This window comes from Nelumbo lutea, chromosome 8 (assembly GCF_056320005.1).
Source record: "Nelumbo lutea isolate HS-2025 chromosome 8, American lotus-T2T, whole genome shotgun sequence".
NCBI classification, from domain to species: domain Eukaryota; kingdom Viridiplantae; phylum Streptophyta; class Magnoliopsida; order Proteales; family Nelumbonaceae; genus Nelumbo; species Nelumbo lutea.
In genome coordinates this window covers 15,886,947-15,910,672 of record NC_142691.1, presented here as the reverse complement: position 1 = coordinate 15,910,672, position 23,726 = coordinate 15,886,947, and the positions used below count along the sequence as shown (strand labels likewise).

The window sequence follows — 23,726 nt, the reverse complement described above, 5'->3', positions numbered from 1 at the left end:
GTAATAGATTCAGGTGCATCTGACCATATGACTAGCTTGCCATCTTTATTCACTTCTTATCACTTGTCCTCTGGCCGAGATAGAGTATCCATTGCTAATGGCTCTCTTGTTCCCATTTCGGGCAAGGGGGACATCAAGCTATCGGATACTATCTCTTTATCTTCTGTCTTGCATGTTCCTAAGCTTGATACTAACCTGCTTTCAGTTAGTAGTATTACCAAACACATGAACTGTTCAGTAACCTTTTTCCCTGACCGATGTGTTTTTCGGGATTTGGAGACGAGGAAGGTGATTGGGATTGGCCGTGAGACGAACGGGATCTATCTGCTTGGAGAGAGTTCTCGTCGGGAGGAGTCAGTGGATAAGAAATCTTTTGTTTCCTAGTTTGTGAGTTCGGTTATGCTTTGGCATAACCGATTAGGTCATTTGTCTTTTAAGTCTTTGAAGAGTCTGTTTCCCGCTTTATTTGAGTCTGTTGAGTTATCAAAGTTGAGGTGTGAGAGTTGTGAGTTTGCCAAACATTGTAGAACCTCTTATTCTTTAAGTAATAAAAGGAGTAATTCCTCTTTTGATATTGTGCATACTGATGTTTGGGGGCCATATCATATCTCTTCTATGGGTGGGTACAGATATTTTCTACTGTTTGTTGATGACCATACCCGATTTTCTTGGGTCTATCTTATGCGTTCTTGGGATGAGGTTCCTGCTCTGACCCAAAACTTCCATCAGATGGTTCTCACTCAGTTTGGGACCAAAATCAAAGTCCTTAGATCTGATAATGCAAAGGAATAGTTTGCTCAGCCATTGACCTCCTACCTTCTTAGCCATGGAGTTATTCACCAGAGCACTTGCCCTTATACACCATAGTAGAGTGGCGTTGTTTACCTCCAATGTACCTATTCGCTTATGGGGTGATGCTATCCTCACGGCAGTTTATCTCATTAATCGAGTTCCTTCCCGGGTCCTTGATATGAGAACCCCCTTTTCCCTTCTATACCCAGACGAGGAGTTGTTCATTGTTCCCCTTAAAACCTTTGGTTGTACCTGTTTCGTTCATCTTCTCGGGCCTCATCATTCCAATTTTGAACCTAAGGCCTCCAAATGCATTTTCCTTGGTTATGCACAAACTCAAAAGGGTTATTGCTGCTATGATCCGGTTTCAGGGAAACGGTTTGTCTCCATGGATGTCACCTTCTTTGAGGAGACACCCTATTATCCTAGGGTTTCTCCTCGGGGGGAGAGCAGTGAGAGTGGGGCTGTTTTGAGTTTCTTTCCTCAGGGGGAGAGCAGTGAGAGTGGAAGTGGGGCTGTTCCTTTACCTATTCCACTGGGTAATGAAGGTTGTAGTGGTGAGGGTGGTCAGAGGGAGCCGGAGTTGAGAGTCTATCACAGGCGATGCATGCAGGTTGATCCTAGTCTTCGGTAGTCCCGGCCAGCTCCAGTTCCTTCTGCGCTTCCAGATCCAGAGCCTATTGAGATACCTCTCACTGTTGCCACTTCCCCTCCTGTGGATGACCTTGATCTCCCTATTGCCATTCGCAAAGGGAAACGACATTGCACCACTTCTATAGCTCACAACATCTCACAGTTCTTATCCTATGATCGTCTATCACCATCTTATCGGTCCTATCTCACTTCCATTGCCGATGTCCCTATTCCAAGAACAATGCAAGAAGCCTTATCAGTTCCAGAATGGAAAGTTGCAATGCAAGTCGAAATGGATGCCCTGTTGAAGAATAATACTTGGGCACTGATTGACCCACCAAAAGGAAAGAAATCAGTTGGATGCAGATGGGTGTTCACTGTGAAGCATAATGCTGATGGCTCTATTGAAAGGTACAAAGCCCGGCTGGTTGCAAAGGAGTTCACTCAGACTTATGGCATAGACTACTTGGAGACCTTTGCCCCAGTAGCCAAGATGACCACCATTCGAGTTTTGTTATCCCTTGCAGCAAATCATTCTTGGCCCCTGTTTCAGATGGATGTTAAAAATGCATTTCTGAATGGAGATTTACAAGAAGAGGTTTACTTGCAGTTGCCTCCTGGATTCTATGATATAGAGACGGGTAAGAAGGTTTGCCGACTGAACAAGGCATTGTATGGTTTGAAGCAGTCACCTAAAGCCTGGTTTGATAGGTTCAGATTAGCCTTTGGAAGGTTTGGTTATGTACAGGCCCAGTCAGATCATACACTATTCATCAAGAGGGTGGAGTCCTCTCTAACACTACTAGCATTATATGTTAATGATATTGTGGTGACAGAAAATGACAGTCATGAGATTGAGTCCCTCAAACAGCTCCTTCATCAAGAGTTTGAGGTGAAAGATCTTGGTGCACTACGGTATTTTTTAGGTATTGAGGTTGCTAGATCCAAGCAGGGGATTTTTATCTCTCAAAGAAAATATGTTCTAGATCTGTTGGCGGAAACTGGAAAGTTGGGTGTTAAGCCGGCCGATACACCCATCGAACAAAATCACAAGATTAGTGCAGAGGGTGGGGAGCCTCTTGAAGACAAAGTTATGTTCCAACGGTTGGTTGGAAAGCTTCTATATCTCTGCCTCACTCGGTTGGATATCAGTTATGCAGTTAGTGTTGTTAGCCAGTACATGCACTCCCCTAGAACTTCTCATCTTCTTGCGGCAGAGAGAATATTGGCATACTTGAAGAGATGCCTGGGTAGAGGTCTGTTGCTCAAGAACAATAATCACATGAGGGTGGAAGTCTATACAGATGCCGATTGGGCTGGAAGTATTGATGACAGAAGGTCTACCTCTGGATATTGTGCCCTGGTGGGAGGTAACTTTGTCTCTTGGAGGAGTAAGAAGCAGAGTGTTGTTTCCCGCTCCAGTGCTGAAGTGGAATACAGGTCAATGGCTAATGGAGTGGCTGAAATCTTATGGCTGAGGTCACTATTTGAAGAGTTGGGTATTGACTATGAAAAGCCCTTAATGTTGTATTGTGATAATCAGGCAGCTTTTAATATAGCCCACAACACAATGCAGCATGACAGAACTAAACATATCGAAGTTGATCGGCATTTTGTGCGAGAAAGGGTCACATCACAAGAAGTGTGTCTTCCGTACATCACATCTAATATGCAGCTCGCGGATATCCTCGCCAAGGCTGTACCAAGGAAGAAGTTAGAGACAGACCTATCCAAGTTGGGCATGATAGATATCTACTCCCAACTTGAGGGGGAGTGTAGAGAACACTGATGTGGGCCCCACTGCAGTGTTCCCAACTGTGTTCGTAGGACAGCAGTGTAGTTATTTGTTTCAGTTATAGTAGTGTCAGTTTGAGTCGGTTTGTTAATTCAGTTGTTATTTATTTCAGTTTTTATTTACTTTTTTTTTTTATTATGTAAGTACCAAGGGCAGATGTGTCCTTTCCATTATGTACTAAACATAACCTATAAATATTAAGAGAGTGGCGGCGGCAGATCAGTAAGAATCTGTCCCTCCTTTCAACAACTTGTGTTCTCTTGTTTCTCTTCTATTCTCTCTCCTTTCTCTCACTTTCTCTTCTGTTTTGCAAACCTAAAACCTTTTAGGATTCAAGACTGATTACAGTCTTGATCTTCTACTGTGGCAATCAGTTCCCCCTGGGATCCATGGTTTAAATTATTGATATGCATGACACACAGAAATTGCATATCACGCGATTCAAAGGGGTGATACTCATAAGTGGCAAATTGCTTATCACACAGTTGCTACTAATAAGGATGCATCAGTGGCAAATTACCTTGAGAGGCAAAATGGGCTTTGTATTTGGAATCCCCAGTTCAGGCGGAACTTAAATGATAGGGAGGTGAATTCCTTGGTCAGTTTGCTCCAGGTTCTTTATGACTCAGGTACAGCTGGAGTAGGGGAAAACAAAAGAAAATGGTTACTTGACAAATCAGGGACTTTCTCGGTAAAATCATTTTACAACAACTTGTTAGAGGAGGAAACACCATCCTTTCGAAGTGACAGGATTTGGGTAAGGTCTATTCCTTCCAAACTGGCATTTTTTTGTTTGTTTGTTTGGTCTGCGGTGCTAGATAAGATCCTAAATAAGGACAATTTAGTTAGGAGAGGAATGGGGGTGACAGATATGGCATGCACTCTGTGCAATGGGTGTGTAGAATCTTCTAGTCATTTGTCAATTCATTGTGAATTCACTCATTGGATTTGGACAAGATTGATGAGTTTGTTTGGGATTCATATGTGCTTCCTGGATGATGTGAAGGGATTCATTGGAGCTTGGTACGTAAGTGGTATAAACAGGGCTGGGAAATTAGCTTGGAACATCCTCCCTTCAGCAGTTTTTTGGGAGTGTGGAGTGAAAGAAACAGCAGAATTTTTGAAGATACACAAAGCTCAAAAGAAGAGGTCTTTAAAAGGATTTCAGGAATGATACATTCATGGCTGGCAAACCACTTATTTTTCAAAAATAGACAATCATGTTCTTTTTTGATCAAGATTTCCTTTTTGTTAGGAGTTCATAATTTTGGTGGGGCTGATTGTTGGCTATACTGTTTTTTTCCCTCTTGTACAGATTCTCTTTGTACAGGGGTCTGCATAGATGTATGATTTTAAAGAATATTAATGAAATACTTTACCTTACAGTTTCAGGGGGGGATACTCATGGATTGAAATTGTTTCCGCTTTAAAACTTTGAACCATGCCATCTCTGGGAAGGGTATTGACTGTTGAATATGGCCATTTGTCATAAATCCTTTGTATTTAGCACATTGGTGATGCGATATGTATCATGTGATATGGTATATATGGATTGAAATTGTATTTGCTTCTTATTTTTATATTACAAGAGGAAAATATAATGAAAAGAACAGTAGAACACCATATGCCAAAGAATGGAATAGATGATAACATTGCTAAAAAGAATTGATAAAAAAAAAAGATAACATTGCTAAAAAGATGATGTCTACCTTGCATATGACTCAATATGTAGCTAGGACTCTCCATTTCTGAACTTTCTCTGTTCTGGATACTATGTAATGCCAATGAATTGGGCAAGTTCTGATACCCCACTACATGTTCTACAGTTATAGTTCAAAATTTCATCTGTGATCATGTCAGACACCTTATATTCATTTTCATGATGGTGTTCTGGTTCTGTTTACATGGTCGGGATATATACTTTTCCCAGTTGTGTTGCTTTTCATTATTTTATGAGTAATTAATTATGTTTCAATGGCTCTGGTGGTAGTTACTGATGCATGCAATGAATACATAGTCTACTGGAACTATTGCTGTTAGTTGCTTTTGATGCCATTAGTTGTTTATTATGGTATTTATTTTGCAGAGACCATGGAGACATGTCCTCAAAGAAATATTGTCATGACAAACGTGTCTACCTTGGAGCTCTTAAATTTGTTCCACATGCAGTATACAAGCTTCTTGAAAACATGCCAATGCCCTGGGAGCAGGTATTTATTTCTGAATGGTGTGTTTCTTTGTTTAGATGGACTGTGTTGCTTTTTGAAGTTTTAGCTTACATGACAACACTTCAATGGATGTAGGTTCGTGATGTGAAGGTTTTATATCACATTACAGGAGCAATTACATTTGTCAATGAAATACCATGGGTTGTTGAACCTATATATTTGGCTCAGGTATTCTCATCTCTCTTTATATTTTTCACATACTACAGATTCAACTGCACAATCTGTTTTTTTCTTTGGAAGTTGGTAGATGGAAGAAGTTAGAGGTAAAGCAGGACATCCTTTGCAAGAATGCACTTTGTTTGCCAATTTATACTTGAACTTACTTTCTTTCTTTTTCTTTCATGATGTTATTATTATTAATTAGCTGTGTAATTTACAATTAGCTTAAATCTTTACAGTGGGGAACAATGTGGATCATGATGCGAAGAGAGAAAAGGGATCGTCGGCACTTTAAGAGAATGGGATTTCCACCATTTGATGATGAGGAACCTCCACTGGATTATGCAGACAATCTATTAGATGTGGATCCTTTGGAGCCAATACAACTTGAGTTGGATGAAGAAGAAGATTCTGCCGTATACACTTGGTTCTATGACCATAAGCCTCTAGTAAAAACAAAGCTTATCAATGGCCCTAGTTATAGGAGATGTCATCTTTCTCTTCCAATCATGGCAACTCTTCATCGGCTTTCTGGGCAGTTACTTTCTGACTTGATTGACCGAAACTATTTTTACTTATTTGATATGGAATCATTCTTCACAGCTAAAGCTTTGAACATGTGCATACCTGGTAAGTTTCTTTTTTCAGTTTTGGTCTCTTTTCTTTCCTTAGTAATCTAGCTCTTCTTAACCAGATAGTAGTTTTGATTTAAATCTTTGAGATAACGAATCATGCTCATAAATTTGCCTCTTAATTTATTATTTTCTAAGGGGCCGTTTGTTAATGGATGAAGTGGTTGAACCAAATAATTTATTACATAAAATAATAAAAAAAGCCATTACCCCAACGTAAAGTGAAACTAAAGTGTAGGGGCTTTGCCTTTACTCCCCTAAGGGTGCTTGTAAATCTTGCACATTCTTGCTGTTTATAGTAAATAATTTTATTATTACTTTTCACAAATAAATAAATAAACCCCATTACCTAATGTTGGTCCCAGCTGTCTGGGGTTTTGGGTGGGGTAGACTGGATATGCTTTGGCTTGTTTTTTGCAGAAAGTGGCGGCCACTCTTGGACTCAAACCTTTGTTTCATGCTTGCCAGCTTGAGAATTTACCATTACATCAAGTAGTGGCCCCTTATTGCATAAAGTAATTAAATAATAAAATATTCAAAGCTATAGTAAACAACCCAACTTCAGCTTCAGCCATTAAGGAGCTTAGAACCTCCTAAAAAATGTATTCAGAACAGAAGAAGGTGATTTACATGGACGATGAAATTAGTTAAAAGATACTATGCCAAATGTTAAGTTATATAAGCCCACAAATCTATTATTACCACCTTGGAATTCACCAAATCCAAGTGGATGATTAGTTGAGCACATCGCACTTTTGATAATCTTTTCTCCTAGCTGAGCAAGGTGCCAACCATCTGGTTGAAAAGGTCTCCTTCTGGTCGTAGCGGAGACTTGGGATCGAATCCTACCTGCACCTCGGTTGGGAGATGGGCTACCCCTGTTGTGTAGTCCTTCAAAAGATATCAAAAAAGAAAAAAAGAAATCTTTTCTCCTAGCAGATAGTCAAAAAGTGCTTAAACAGGACAGAAATATTCGTATCAGTTTTAATCATTATAGAAGGGTATCTTTTGTCTTCTCACTGGGGATGTGCCCAAATCAACCCTCTTTCAAGTTTATTAGATCTGGATAATCGCACGATTATCCATCATGCTTATTGTTTCCTTGGCATAAGCTGTATTTTTAATAGTCCAAAAAGTCATTTTGGACTAGATATACCTAGCCAGATTTGTTTGTAGCCGGTATGTCTCCATTGTGGGACTGTTGAATGGTGTTATTCTGACTGTTTATATTTGATATTTATGCTCTAAAATGTGCTCACCTGTCTTGCATGAAAATTAAGCCTTTCCTTACTTCATTGTTTGTCACAGGTGGTCCCAAGTTTGAGCCCTTATATCGTGACATGGAGAAAGGGGATGAGGACCGGAATGAATTCAATGACATTAACAAACTCATCATTCGTTCACCTCTTAGAACTGAGTATAGAGTTGCATTTCCTCATCTTTATAACAATAGGCCTAGGAAAGTAAAGCTTTGTGTATATCATACTCCCATGGTAATGTATATAAAAACTGAGGATCCTGATTTACCTGCATTTTACTATGATCCCTTAATACATCCGATATCTACCACCAACAAGGACCGTCGTGATAAGAAAATTTATGAAGAAGAGGACAATGATGACTTTTTCCTGCCAGAAGGGGTGGAACCTTTGTTACAGAGCACTCAACTTTACACTGACACTACAGCTGCTGGTATTTCATTGTTGTTTGCTCCCCGGCCCTTCAACATGAGATCTGGTCACATGCGAAGGGCTGAAGACACACCTCTTGTGTTAGAGTGGTACAAGGAACACTGGTATTCTTCCCTTCAACTTCTTACTCATGTTCTTGATATTGGTTTACTACAGGTTTTCTAATTTCTTTTCATGCTTTTGTTTACTTGCAGCCCTCCATCATATCCGATTAAAGTCCGTGTCAGCTACCAGAAATTATTGAAATGTTTTGTGTTGAATGAGTTGCATCATAGACCACCCAAGGCTCAGAAAAAGAAGCACTTGTTCAGGTCCCTCCAAGCTACTAAGTTTTTCCAAACTACCGAACTGGACTGGGCTGAAGCTGGTCTCCAAGTTTGTAAGCAGGGGTATAACATGTTGAATCTGTTGATACATAGAAAGAATCTGAATTATCTCCACCTTGATTACAACTTTAATCTGAAGCCTGTGAAGACTCTAACTACAAAGGAGCGCAAGAAGTCACGTTTCGGTAATGCTTTTCATCTGTGTCGTGAAATCCTGCGTTTGACAAAGCTTGTAGTAGATGCCAACATCCAGTTCCGCTTGGGAAATGTGGATGCATTCCAATTAGCAGATGGCTTGCAGTATACATTTTCACATGTTGGCCAGTTGACTGCTATGTACAGATACAAATACAGACTCATGCGACAGATCAGAATGTGCAAGGACCTGAAACACTTGATATATTACCGCTTCAATACTGGGCCAGTGGGGAAGGGACCTGGCTGTGGTTTCTGGGCTCCAATGTGGAGGGTTTGGTTGTTCTTCCTTTGTGGTATTGTGCCTTTATTGGAGAGGTGGTTAGGAAATTTACTTGCACGGCAATTTGAAGGACGCCATTCAAAACGAGTTGCCAAGACTGTTACTAAGCAACGTGTTGAGAGTCATTTTGACTTGGAACTTCGGGCTGCTGTTATGCATGATGTACTTGATGCAATGCCAGGTGAGAACCTTCAGTAAAACCTAACGTCATTCCATGGTTATTGTGCATCCTATGGCCATCACCATTTGCTTTTCTATACCTACTTTATAACTATTAGTATTTCCATTGCAGAGGGCATTAAGCAGAACAAGGCTAGGACCATCTTGCAGCATCTTAGTGAAGCATGGCGTTGTTGGAAAGCAAACATCCCTTGGAAGGTATGTTGTGTACCTGTAAAGGAGGATCAAATTCTACTCTATCTTGTATTTTGGTTATCTTATGTTGAGAAATTTCAGGTTCCTGGTCTGCCAGTTCCCATTGAGAACATGATACTTCGTTATGTCAAGTCAAAAGCTGATTGGTGGACAAATGTTGCTCATTATAATCGTGAACGTATAAGAAGGGGAGCCACAGTTGATAAGACAGTTTGTCGAAAGAATCTAGGAAGATTGACTCGCTTGTGGTTGAAGGCAGAACAGGTATCTATTTTTTCCACCATCATTTTCAATTTCCGTATTAATATTTTGATTGTCATTCTGCTGCACTAGAAATGTTATTGCCAAAGAAGTCATCAAGGTGCTTCTTTTTCTTTCTATTGACTTGCCTTTTGAATATGGTTTCTTCTCTCGTCTTCAAAGAAGTCATCAAGGTGCTTCTTTTTCTTTCTATTGACTTGCCTTTTGAATATGATTTCTTCTCCTCTTAGGAACGACAACACAATTATTTGAAAGATGGTCCATATGTCACACCGGAAGAGGCAGTAGCTATATATACAACCACTGTACATTGGTTGGAGTCACGAAAGTTCTCCCCTATTCCATTCCCTCCGCTGTCATACAAGCATGATACAAAGCTTCTTATCCTTGCACTTGAGAGGCTTAAGGAATCTTACAGTGTGGCTGTGAGATTAAACCAACTTCAAAGGGAAGAATTAGGTCTTATTGAGCAGGCATATGACAATCCACACGAAGCATTGTCACGAATAAAACGTCACCTTCTTACACAGCGGGCCTTCAAAGAAGTAAGTTTGATAGTTAGAATGATACAGAAGGTTTAAGCTTCCTATTTGTTTGGTTGAATGACCTTGACCTGACTATAAATTCTATTGCAGGTTGGTATTGAGTTCATGGACTTATATAGTTATCTGATTCCTGTCTATGAGATCGAACCTCTTGAGAAGATCACAGATGCATACCTTGACCAGTACCTCTGGTATGAAGGGGACAAGCGCCATCTTTTCCCCAGTTGGATTAAACCTGCCTATTCAGAGCCACCACCACTTTTAGTGTATAAATGGTGTCAAGGTATTAACAACTTGCAAGGTGTATGGGATACAAGCGATGGACAGTGTGTTGTGATGCTTCAAACAAAGTTTGAGAAGTTCTTTGAAAAGATTGATCTAACAATGCTAAACAGGTAAATGAGCCATTTTGTTGGATACTTACCATACAAGATTCATTTTTGTTAATGTTGATTTTGATTATTGGTTATACTTTTACAGGCTTCTCCGCTTGGTTCTTGATCACAACATTGCTGATTATGTGACTGCGAAGAACAATGTTGTGTTGTCTTACAAGGATATGAGCCACACAAACTCATATGGTCTAATACGAGGTCTCCAATTTGTGTCATTTGTTGTGCAGTATTATGGCCTTGTGCTGGATCTCTTGCTTCTTGGTTTGACTCGAGCTAGTGAAATTGCGGGACCTCCTCAGATGCCTAATGAGTTCATTACTTATTGGGATACCGAGGTTGAAACAAGGCATCCTATTCGGTTGTATTCTCGGTACATAGACAAGGTACACATATTATTCCGCTTCACTCATGAAGAGGCACGTGATCTTATTCAGCGGTACCTTACGGAGCATCCTGATCCCAACAACGAGAACATGGTTGGGTATAACAGCAACAAATGTTGGCCAAGGGATGCCAGGATGAGGCTTATGAAGCATGATGGTAATCCTTTCTTTTCTGCATTGTTTTGTGAGGCTCCATTAGGGGCTTTGTACAATATTTGATCGAGTGGTTTTAATGTTATTCATGAGAAGATAGAAATATTCTTTCAGAAATTTTGTCAAGTGTTTTTCAATGGTTAATGTGGACTTATTTGGCTATGTTCTTCTACAGTCAACCTTGGCAGAAGTGTTTTTTGGGATATGAAGAACCGACTACCTCGGAGTATCACGACACTGGAGTGGGATAACAGTTTTGTTTCAGTTTATAGCAAGGATAATCCAAACTTACTTTTCAGCATGTGAGTATACGTTTGCACACTGCTAATGATTCAACCTATAATTCTTATTCTGGAGGTTACTATAAAATTGTTCATTAGAATTTTAGTTGTGGACTGGCAATCAAGTTACATCTGATGGTCAGAACTGTGACTGTCACTTATCTGGTTGTTTCATGTTGGTGCCCTAGTTTAATCCAGGTCAAGAATGAAGTACTTTAGCTCAAGATCTTCTTGTAACCCTCTATAATTTGTCTCACCTAGGCTTTTGGTCTCTTAGAGGAAATTGTAGAGAACAGTGATGTGGGCCCCACAGCTGTGGTCCCACTCTGTTCGTAGGGTAGAATGTAGCTAGTCACAGCAGCTGTGGTTATTTTTCTGTTATTTTATTTCTAGTTTCAGTTTTATATTGTTTGTTATTTGTTAGCAGTTATGATGTAAACACCAAGGGCAGATATGTCCTTTCATGTAACTAGCATAACCTATATATATTAACTTAAAGTGGCGGCGGTAGAATATTGACATTCTGTTCTTCTCCTAAAATTCTGTGTTCTATTGCTCTTCATCTTCTTCACATTCTCTTCTCATCGAACCTGAAATCTCTTAGTGATCAAGACTGAATGACAGTCTTGACAACCTACATGGTATCAGAGCCAAGTTAGGTTTTTCATGTGAGTCTAATACCAGCCGACCACATGAGAATCTCCTAGGTCTGAAAGCTGAAGAGGAGGAGTTCGCAGACTGATTCTTGGAGATCGCCAGAGGTACTAGTAGCTGTTGGAAACTTGCTAGGGTTGCAGTGTTGGTGGTCAGGAAGGATCAGAGAAGACTAGGGTTCAGGTAACCCTAGAAGGCAGCGAACTATTTTTCCTTGGTTTGAAAAAGTGATCTGCGGCAAGCCCTAGTGGTTGATTGAACCCTGTGATCTACCTAGAGCTACTCTTAAGTTGATTGGTAGGTCTGATCAGATTCTAGGGTTTCTTATTACTGCAAGCTCATCTGTACAGTTTGGACTGTGTGATTGAATTGCTTCCTTTCAGGACTGATTAAAACCCTAACTTTCCCTAGCATATCAGTTTTGTTTTAAAGCTGTTCTCAGAGTTCTAAGGGGGTTAGAGATCTACGGACAACTACTGTTGTGTTGGCTAGTTGGTTTCAGATCAGAATTACTTCAGTTTTGTGCACATACGCTGACAATACAGATCAGGCCTATACTGTTTTGATTGTGATTGGTGACTCAAGTACTGCTTTTGAGACTTGACAGAAATGGAGTCTAAGATTCAGGCAAAAGGCAGTCTTGGGAACATCAGTTATGGTGATGTTTCTGAGATGGGTGGTCAGATTATGACCGTAAAGTTTGATGGATCAAACTATTTGGAATGGGCCCAATCAGCCATGATGGCTATTGGTGGAAGAGGTAAATTAGGGTACCTCCTGGGAGATATGAAAGAACTTTCCAAGGGAGACCCGACATATACCAAGTGGATGCAAGAAAACTACTTGGTTATGACATGGCTGTGTAATTCTATGCAGCCCCATATTAGCAAGAACTATTTGTGGGCAAAGACAACCAAGGAGATATGGGATGTTATGAAGGAAACTTACTCCCAACCCCTTAATGTTGCCAGAGCATATGAATTGAAATGTGAAGTGAACACCCTTAAACAAGGAGAGAAACCAGTATCAGTCTACTTCTCTACCTTGAAGTCCCTGTGGCATGAGATTGATCACTTAGAGACTCTTGAGTGGGAGAGTCTCAAAGATGCTCAGACCCATAGAAAGCACATTGAGACAAATAGAGTGTTTGAGTTCTTGGCGGGACTGAACCCAGAATATGATATTGTGAGGCAGCAGATTTTGACTAGAGACAGTGTGACTCTCTCTCTCAGGCCTACTCATTTGTACACAGTGAAGAAACCAGAAGGAAGGTTATGATGCAACCCGTATCAGCCTTTGTAGCGGCTACACCCAAATCAGGGGGTGATTCAGAGAAGGACAGGAGGAAGGAAGACAAGAAGGATGTAGTATGTGAACATTGTAAGAAACCCAAACATACAAAAGAGACATGTTGGAAACTGTATCCTCACTTGGTTCCTACGAAGTTAAGAAACAAGAAGGGCACTGCTCATGTAGTCATGAACACTGATTCAGCATCCTCATCTGGCACAAAAGGAACATCTTTGGAGACCTTAGCTGCAATTCAGGCTGCCCTAATACAGCTAAAAAAAGAGGTTGGAAATTCAGCTCAGCCACCACAGCCTCCGTCAGCCCCTGTCACATCTGCCTTCGCCCATTCAGGTACTCGAGCTTCAGCCTATCATGCCTCAGCTCCAGGTACTACTGAGCCTTGTTGGGTAATAGACTCAGGTGCATCTGATCACATGACTAGCTTGCCTTTACTGTTTACTACTTATCATTTGTCTTCTGGTAGAGATAAGGTATCTATTGCTGATGGCTCCCTAGTTCCTATTTCTGGGAAGGGTGACATCAAGCTTTCAGATACTATGTCCCTATCATCTGTTTTGCATGTGCCTAAGCTTGATACTAACCTTCTTTCAGTCAGTAGTATTACCAAGCATATGAACTGCTCAGTAACCTTCTTCCCTGACCGATATGTTTTTCAGGACTTGGAGACGCAGAAGGTGATTGGGACTGGCTGTGAGATGAATGGGATCTATCTGCTCGGGGAGCGGTTCCGTCAGGGAGAGTCAGTAGAGAAGTTATCTTTTTGTTTCTCAGAGTGTGAGTCTAGTTATGCTTTGGCATAACTGATTAGGTCATTTGTTTTTTCGATCTTTACAGAGTTTGTTTCCTACTTTATTTGAATCTATTGAGTTGTCTCAACTACAATGTGAAAGTTGTGAGTTTGCTAAGTGATGAGGGCAGATTTGGCCCTCCAATGAAATTGTGACACGTGGCACCTCGTGACAACTAGGAAAACACCCAGCCAACAAAGTTACGAAGTTGGTGACCCACCCGGGCACCAGTCTGGCCGGCCTGGTGCGACCTACGCGCGGCCTGACGCGCGCTTGCGTGAACTGCGCACGGCACGCGCGACCTGCGCGCGGCCTAGCGCGCCTCCTGCGCGAACTGCGCTCGGCCTGTGCGAGCTGCGTGCGGCATGCGGCCTGCGCGACCTGGCCGACCTGGACCAGCCTAGCGCATGATCCGGCCAAGGTGCCCACCGACAAACCTGGCCTAGACACTGACCCGCCGACTGACACAGGCGCCAGCTTGACGACCTGGTCTAGACATTGACCCGCCAACTGACACAGGCGCCAACCTGACGACCTGGCCTAGACACTGACCCGCCGACTAACGCAGGCACCCCTCTGACAACCCGGCCCAGGCGCCGACCTGGCTGCCTGACACAAGCGCTAGCCTGACGACCTCGAGGAGTTCACCACTGTACCCCGGTTCTAACAAGATGCGACGAGTCTTACCGTTTGGAGGCTTTTCACCCACCTAACCAACCCATGAGGACTCCGGTATATAAAGACCTCACCCCCCAAAGGGGAAGAGGAGGAAAAAAAGGGAGGTAAACCTGCTCTCTAGCTCTCTCATATTATCTTCAAAGTTCTCTACAATAAGAGTGCTAACTTAAGCGTCGAAGAGCCCCCACCGGGAAAATACCCCCGGGACCTCTGATTCAGTTCTCGTAGGTCCTTCAGCTCCTGCCGCCTACAAAGAGGAGGAAAAGATGGAGTTCTCGAGGTCCCTCAGCTCCCGCCACCTACAAAGAGGAGGAAAAGATGAAGTTCTCGCAGGTCCCTCAGCTCCCGTTGCCTACAAAGGAAAGAAGACCACCTCATGCTGAGCGCAGTCGGATTGCGCCACACCAGGGAGCTCCAACATTCTCTAAGTCACCGGCCGCCTAGTAGGCAGTTCGCTACCAGGCAGTTCGCCACCAGGTAGTTTGCCACTAGGCAATTCGCCACCAGGCAGTTCGCCACCAGGCAGTTTGCCACTAGGCAATTCGCCACTAGGCAGTTCGCCACTGTGCAGTTCGCCACCACGCAGTTCGCCACCAAGCAGTTCACCACCAAGCAGTTCGCCACCGAGCAGCTCGCCACCAGGCAGCTTGCCACCAGGCAGTTCGCCACCAGGCAGTTCACCACCAGGCAGTTCGCCACCAGGCAGTTCGCCACCAGGCAGTTCGCCACCAAGCAGTTCGCCACCAGGCAGTTCGCCACCAGGCAGTTCGCCACCTGACAGTTCGCCACCGGGCAGTTCGCCGCCAGGCAGTTCACCCCCAGGCAGTTCTCCACCGAGCAGTTCGCCAGTAGGCAGTTCACCACCAAGTAGCTCATCACTAAGGCACGCCACCACTGGGTCAAATAACGAGGTACTTAGCCAAAAAATTTTACATCACAAAACATTGGTACATGGCCAAAAACGGCTACATCAATTGGCGCCGTCTGTGGGAACACGCTACAAAAAGCTAAGTTCTCATCTTGCCAAAACTAAGTCCTCACTTTTTATAAATTGAAGCTATCGCTTTATAGTTTACATTTTTTATGAACTCAGAGACTATGCAGGGAGCTAACGGACTAAGTAGCTCTTCCAACCTTACTTTCGATTCAGATAATGCCACATCAGTCCTCTCCGCAAGGTCCCCCCTACAAAGATGAGCTCTTTGTGGCTTCCGCGGGAGTTGGCGGCCAACTGACTACATAGGCGCCCTTACTGGTCGAGCCTTCCAAGGCTCCCGTGTGAGCTGGCAACCTAAAGTTAGTAGTGCTGCCCCCGAAGGTCGAGCCCCTAGTAGCTTCTTGTAGGAGTAGGTGACCGGCATTACGAAGCTGATGCAGGCCAAGCCTACGGGCCACATTACTACTTAAGACCCGGTCACCTCTCCGGCACGGGCAAAGTTAGAAAATAGTAGACCATTGGTCACTCCCAAAGCCTACGGGCCACATTACCACTAAAGACCCGGTCGCCTCTCCGGCACGGGCAAAAGTCAAAGAAGAGTAGACTACGAGTCGCTCCCAAAGCCTACGGGCCACACTAGTAATTGGATCAGCACTTACTAGCTCATCGACTTACGGGCCAAAAGAAATCTACTCCCTTCGTTGAGTTACTATTAGCTCGGGAGTGGGGGGCTATTGATGAGGGCAGATTTGGCCCTCCAATGAAATTGTGACACGTGGCACCTTGTGACAACTAGGAAAATACCCAGCCAACAAAGTTACGAAGTTGGTGACCCACGCGGGCACTAGTCTGGCCGGTCTGGCGCACCTGCACGCGACACGCGACCTGCGCGAACTGCGCACGGCACGCGCTACCTGCGCGACGCGCGCGGCCTAGCGCGCCTCCTGCGCGAACTGCACGAGCTGCGTGCGGCGTGCGACCTGGCCGACCTGGACCAGTCTAGCGCATGATCCGGCCAAGGCGCCCACCAACAAACCTGGCCTAGACACTGACCCGCCGACTGACACAGGCGCCGACCTGACGACCTGGCCTAGACACTGACCCTCCGACTGACGCAGGCACCCCTCTGACAACCCGGCCCAGGCACCGACCTGGCCGCCTGACACAAGTGCCAGCCTGACGACCTCGAGGAGTTCACCACCGTACCCCGGTTCTGACAGGATGCGACGAGTCTTACCGTTTGGAGGCTTTTCACCCACCTAACCCGCGAGGACTCCGGTATATAAAGACCTCACCCCCCAAAGGGGAAGAGGAGGAAAAAAAGGGAGGTAACCCTGCTTTCTAGCTCTCTCATATTATCTTCAAAGCTCTCTACAATAAGAGTGCTAACTTAAGCGTCGGAGAGCCCCCACCGGGAAAATACCCCCGGGACCTCTGATTCAGTTCTCGCAGGTCCTTCAGCTCCTGCTGCCTACAAAGAGGAGGAAAAGATGGAGTTCTCGCAGGTCCCTCAGCTCCCGCCACCAACAAAGAGGAGGAAAAGATGAAGTTCTCGCAGGTCCCTCAGCTCCCGCTGCTTACAAAGGAAAGAAGACCACCTCATGCTGAGGGCAGTCGGATTGCGCCGCACCAGGGAGCTCCAGCATTCTCTAAGTCACCGGCCGCCTAGTTGGCAGTTCGCTACCAGGCAGTTCGCCACCAGGCAGTTCGCCACCGAGCAGCTCGCCACCAGGCAGTTCGCCACCATGCAGTTCGCCACCAGGCAGTTCGCCACCAGGCAGTTCGCCACCAAGCAGTTCGCCACCAGGCAGTTCACCACCAGGGAGCTCGCCACCAGGCAGTTCGCCATCGGGCAGTTCGCCCCCAGGCAGTTCTCCACCGAGCAGTTCGCCAGTAGGCAGTTCACCACCAAGTAGCTCATCACTAAGGCACGCCACCACCAGGTCAAATAACGAGGTACTTAGCCAAAAAATTTTACATCACAAAACATTGGTACGTGGCCGAAAACGGTTACATCACTAAGCATTGTAGAAAGCCTTATTTATTGAGTAATAAAAAGAGTGATAATTCTTTTGATTATTGTGCATACTGACGTTTGGGGGCCTTATCATATCCCTTCCATGGGTGGGTATAGATATTTTTTGTTATTTGTTGATGATCATACCTGTTTTTCTTGGATTTATCTCATGCGTTCACGAGATGAGGTACCTTCCCTGACCCAAAATTTTCACCAAATGATTCTAACCCAGTTTGATGCCAAGATCAAAGTTCTTCGATCTGATAACGCAAAGGAATACTTCGCCAAATCATTGACATCTTATCTTCTTCATCATGGGGTTATCCACCGGAGCTCTTGCCTTCATACACCTCAGCAGAATGGAGTTGCCGAGAGGAAGAATAGGCACATTTTGTAAGTGGCTAGAAGCCTCATGTTTACTTCCAATGTCCCTATTCGCTTCTGGGGGGATGCTATCCTCATGGTGGTATACCTTATTAATCGGGTCCCTTCCAGGGTCCTTGATATGCGATCTCCTTTTTCGCTTCTACACCCATGTAAGGACTTGTTTTCTATTCCACTTAAGACATTTGGTTGCACTTGCTTTGTTCAGCTTCTCGGACCCCATCCCTCCAAGTTTGAACCCAAAGCCTCCAAATGCATCTTCCTTGGTTATGCACAAACTCAAAAGGGTTATTGCTGTTATGATCCTGTCTCCGGGAGGAAGTTTGTCTCCATGGATGTCACTTTCTTTGAGGGGACACCCTATTATCCTCGGGTTGCCCCTCAGGGGGAGAGTAGTGAGAGTGGGGGTTTGAGTTCTTGTCTTCATGGGGAGAGCAGTGAGAGTGGTGCAGTTCCTTTACCTATTCCATTGGGTGATGAGAACCGCAATGGTGAGGGTGGTCAGAGGGATCAGGAGTTGAGGGAAAGCTGCAATGGTGAGGGTGGTCAGTGGGATCAGGAGTTGAGGGTTTATCACAGGCGGTGCAGGCAGGTTGATCCTGATCATCAGTAGTCCAGACCAGCTCCAATCTCATCTGCAACTCCAGGTCCAGATACTTCAATCCCAGAGCCCACAGAGACTTCCCCTACAGATGATCTTGACCTTCCAATTGCAGTCCGTAAAGGGAAATGACATTGTACCACATCCACAGCCCACTGTATTTCCCACTTTTTATCCTATGATCGTCTATCTCCTACCTACAGGTCCTACCTTAGCTCCATTTCCAATGTCCCTATTCCAAGAACAGTGCAAGAAGCCCTATCCGTCCCTGAATGGAAAGATGCAATGCAAGTTGAGATGGATGCTCTGTTGAAGAACAACACCTGGGAGGTAGTTGATTTGCCAAAGGAAAGAAACCAGTTGGATGTAGATGGGTATTTACGGTGAAGCATAATGCAGATGGATCTATTGAGAGGTACAAAGCTCGGTTAGTTGCAAGAGAGTTTACACAAACTTATGGCATAGATTACTTGGAGACATTTGCACCGGTAGCCAAGATGACTACTATTCGAGTTCTCTTGTCTCTTGCAGCAAGTCACACCTGGCCTTTATACCAAATGGACGTGAAAAATGCCTTTCTGAATGGAGATCTACAGGAAGAAGTTTACATGCGTTTGCCTCCTGGATTCTATGATGCAGAAGTAGGTAAGAAGGTCTACCGGCTCAACAAGGCTTTGTATGGTTTGAAACAGTCACCTAGGGCTTGGTTCGATAGATTTAGACTAGCACTTGTGAAGTTTGGATATGTACAGGCCCAGTCAGATCATACCCTATTCATCAAGAGGGTGGAGTCCTCTTTGACACTGTTGGCAGTATATGTTGATGATATTGTGGTCACAGGGAATGATAGCCATGAGATTGAGTCTCTTAAACAGCTTCTTCACCAAGAATTTTAGGTGAAGGACCTTGGTGTACTTCGGTATTTTTTTGGTATTGAGGTTGCTAGATCCAAACAGGGGATCTTTATATCTCAGAGGAAATATGTCCTAGACCTGTTGGCAGAAACTGGAAAGTTAGGTGTCAAGCCTGCAGATACACCAATTGAACAGAATCACAGGATTAGTGCCGAGATTGGGGAGCTTCTAGAAGACAAAGTTATGTTCCAGCAACTGGTAGGAAAGCTCCTATATCTCTGCCTCACTCGGCCAGATATTACCTATGCTATTAGTGTTGTCAGCCAGTACATGCATTCTCCTAGAACCACACATCTTCTTGCGGTAGAAAGAATCTTAGTTTACTTGAAGAGATGCCCAGGTAGGGGCATACTTTTCAAGAACAACAATCACATGAAGGTAGAGGTTTATACTGATGCAGATTGGGCTGGGAGTATTGATGACAGAAGTTCTACCTCGGGATATTGTGCCCTTGTGGGAGGAAACCTTGTCCCCTAGAGAAGTAAGAAACAAAGTGTTGTCTCCCGGTCAAGTGCTGAAGCAGAATACAGGTCCATGGCCAATGGAGTGGCTGAAATCCTATGGCTAAGATCTCTACTTGAGGAGTTGGGTATTGAGTATGAGAAGCCCCTGATGCTGTACTGTGATAATCAAGCCGCCATTAGTATAGCACATAATCCAGTACAGCATGACAGAACCAAACACATTGAAGTTGACCGTCGTTTTGTGCGAGAGAGGGTCTCATCTCAAGAAGTATACCTCCCTTGCATCACATCCAATATGCAACTAGCAGACATTCTTACTAAAGCCGTATCAAGAAAGAAGCTAGAGGCGGATCTATCCAAGTTGGGAATGATGAACATATACTCCCAACTTGAGGGGGAGTGTAGAGAACATTGATGTGGGCCCCACAGCTGTGGTCCCACTCTGTTTGTAGGGTAGAATGTAGCTAGTCACAGCAGCTGTGGTTATTTTTCTGTTCTGTTATTTTTAGTTTCAGTTTTATATTGTTTGTTATTTGTTAGCAGTTATGATGTAAACACCAAGGGCAGATATGTCCTTTCATGTAACTAGCATAACTTATATATATTAACTTAAAGTGGCGGCGGCAGAATATTGACATTCTGTTCTCCTAAAATTCTGTGTTCTATTGCTCTTCCACCACTCTTTCCTCTACATCTTCTTCACATTCTCTTCTCATCGAACCTGAAATCTCTTAGTGATCAAGATTGAATAGCAGTCTTGACAACCTACAGAAATTAAAGTATTGAAGTGAAGTTCGTGGGTAACTTCTAACCCTTTAGTTCCCTTTTTTATTTTTCTAGTTTCTCTTTTTTTTCCCCTTCCTATTTACCCATTTGTGAATTTCAAGACTGCACTTTTCTTTGCCTCAGGCTTTTTTTTTTTTATGATTAAAAAATATGCTTCTGTCATTTAGGTGTGTATTTGAAGTTCGCATTTTGCCTAAGATAAGAATGAGTCAAGAGGCATTCAGCAACACGAGATATGGAGTGTGGAACTTGCAGAATGAACAAACTAAAGAGCGAACTGCAGTAGCCTTTTTGCGTGTTGATGATGAGCATATGAAGGTGTTTGAGAACCATGTGAGGCAAATTCTTATGTCATCTGGGTCCACAACATTTACAAAAATTGTCAATAAATGGAATACAGCTCTTATAGGTACTCCTCACTTCCCTCCCATCCTCCCTAACCTTAAGAAAAAACAAAAGAAAAAGAGAACTGATGTTTTAATCATGATTTTGGCAGCACATATTGAATATTTTTGGTTTTCTTCAACAGGTCTCATGACATATTTCCGCGAGGCAACAGTACATACCCAAGAGTTATTAGATTTGCTCGTTAAATGTGAAAATAAAATTCAAACTCGTATCAAGATTGGACTAAATTCAAAAATGCCCAGCAGGTAATATTTTGGTTAAACCTAAACTAGTAAGTGAAATAATCTATTGGCCATCTATTATGGTTCTGAATCCTTTTTTTTTTTTTTGGTACAACAGATTCCCTCCTGTCATATTCTACACACCTAAGGAAATTGGAGGGCTTGGTATGCTCTCAATGGGTCACATATTAATTCCACAAAGTGATCTGCGGTACAGCCAACAAACAGATGTTGGAGTGACCCATTTTCGGAGTGGTATGAGTCATGAAGAGGACCAGCTCATTCCTAATCTTTATCGCTATATACAGGTTTAACTCCAATGAACTTTTTCTTGTGTTTATTCTATTTCCATTGTGTGTAGTATTGTTTCTCTAATCTTCTTATTGTTTCCTGAACAGCCTTGGGAGAGTGAATTCATAGATTCATAACGTGTTTGGGCTGAATATGCTTTGAAGAGGCAAGAAGCTCAGTCACAAAATAGGCGTTTAACACTTGAAGATTTGGAGGTGAATTTTCTAACCTGATTTTCTTAACTGTGGACTAAAAATCTATTCTTCCTGCTCTTGGTAATTCTGAATAGTTTGGGCAGCGGTCCTGTTTAGTTGTTATGTTTTTGATCAATAACAATGACTAAAGAAATTGGGTCTATAGATCAGCAAATGGGTATGCATAAAGCTCCACAACCAAAAGGATATTATGCAGAGGATTGTGAACATCACAATTTGTATCCCAAACTGTAGAAGATGAATTTGAATTCAATCATGAATGTCTCCCTAAATCATAACTCGTGAGATGATTTCTGTATATATATATATATATATCACAGAAATATATTTTCAAACCACATTTGTCATATAAATAACTTTTATTGTCAGGTTTGCTTCTTGTATACGAGATATATGATATAACCAAATTCAGTTTTAAAGTCAATCAACCTGCACATGATGGTTTTTTAACCTAAATATTTCCAAGACATTTTTTAGTCTACATAGGCTTTGAAAACAAAAATTTCTTGAAAAAAGATATGAAATAAAAGGAAATCACAAAATATGGACTGGTCCTAGTCTATTTGATTTGAAGGAGCCATTAAGAAGACTTTTCAGACCCCTTCTTCAAGTTTTTGGACCCTTGATGGATGATTTTCTGGTGTTATTTGAATATAATGTGTGCTGCTGTGTAGAATTTGTCCTTTTGCTTCTTTTGAATAAAAAGGGCCATATGTAATGGTTAAAATATAGGGCTGACAAGTGTTAGAATGCCGCTGAGTCTGACAGTGGCCACTTTGTGCGAAAAAGCCAGAAGTTAGGTCCATACCCAGTCCACCCCTCCCAAGACCCTAGATAGCTGTTTTTTTTTGTGTAATTCAGAAGTTCAATTATTAGTATAAAAAAATATTCAATATATGTTTTCATAAAAGGATTCTATGGTAAAAGTGTAAAACTTGAACTGTAACCCTTGGGATTTATGACTTGAAATCATGAATTGTAAGATTTTGACAGTAAGACTTCTCTATGAAGTGCATTTTAGATGGTACAGGTGGGGCTTACATCTTTAGGAAGGTTTCTGATTGTCCATTGCAATTGTTATACACTTAATTGCATTTATACTAATTGTTGTCTCAACAGCTATTTTGGTCTCTACTTCTGTTGTTTATCTCAAAGAGTCAAAGTGCTTTGACTAATCATAGATTTCCTGAATTATTTCCACAGGATTCTTGGGATCGGGGTATACCACGGATCAACACTTTGTTTCAGAAGGACCGTCATACCTTGGCATATGATAAATGATGGAGGGTTCGTACTGATTTTAAGCAGTATCAAGTTTTAAAGCAGAACCCATTTTGGTGGACACACCAACGCCATGATGGCAAGTTGTGGAACTTGAATAACTATCGAACTGATGTCATCCAAGCCCTTGGAGGTGTTGAGGGTATCCTTGAGCATACATTATTCAAAGGAACATAGTAAGTTTGTTTTTTCTTTTGTGATCTCTTTTTATTATTTTGTTTGGACTTATGATGTATGTGGTAATTGGTACTATGGTGTTATGTCCCTGTTTTGACTTCATTTTGGCACCAGTTGGGAAGATTTAAGTTGAAAAGGAAACACCACACTTTGCATTGATTTTGTGCATGGTGGTTTTGGGTAAATGTCAGTAAATGCCACAAAGACATCTATTGAATCTGGGGGCATTCCCACTTCTTTTGTCCTATGCGGTTCCTCTGTTTAAAACTATAATAAAATATTAAACATAGTGTTTTGCACCAAAACAATTTGCTTTCATGATGTCATGTAACCATTTTGACCTAACAGACATGGCTACACAACACTGTGGTGCCAAGCATCACCTTTGTAATACATGGCAATTCTCTTAGAGAAGGGATATCAATCTCGGGAACAATATTCATTTCAGTTACCTTCAAACCATTCTCAGTGT

The 23,726-nt window shown here is 42.7% G+C and overlaps 1 protein-coding gene across 1 annotated transcript in view; it reads left to right on the top strand.

The window, feature by feature from the left end:
• The window catches only part of LOC148842986 (pre-mRNA-processing-splicing factor 8A-like), a 36,168-nt gene that overhangs the window by 7,556 nt on the left and 4,886 nt on the right, over window positions 1-23,726 (top strand). Inside the window, 16 exon segments of the mRNA XM_088956692.1 lie at window positions 5,307-5,430; window positions 5,524-5,616; window positions 5,847-6,237; window positions 7,548-8,034; window positions 8,125-8,915; window positions 9,027-9,112; window positions 9,191-9,373; window positions 9,601-9,915; window positions 10,006-10,310; window positions 10,396-10,850; window positions 11,022-11,148; window positions 20,829-21,070; window positions 21,191-21,314; window positions 21,409-21,598; window positions 21,689-21,796; window positions 23,000-23,253. Coding sequence (XP_088812818.1) covers window positions 5,307-5,430; window positions 5,524-5,616; window positions 5,847-6,237; window positions 7,548-8,034; window positions 8,125-8,915; window positions 9,027-9,112; window positions 9,191-9,373; window positions 9,601-9,915; window positions 10,006-10,310; window positions 10,396-10,850; window positions 11,022-11,148; window positions 20,829-21,070; window positions 21,191-21,314; window positions 21,409-21,598; window positions 21,689-21,796; window positions 23,000-23,253 — 4,275 coding nt within the window.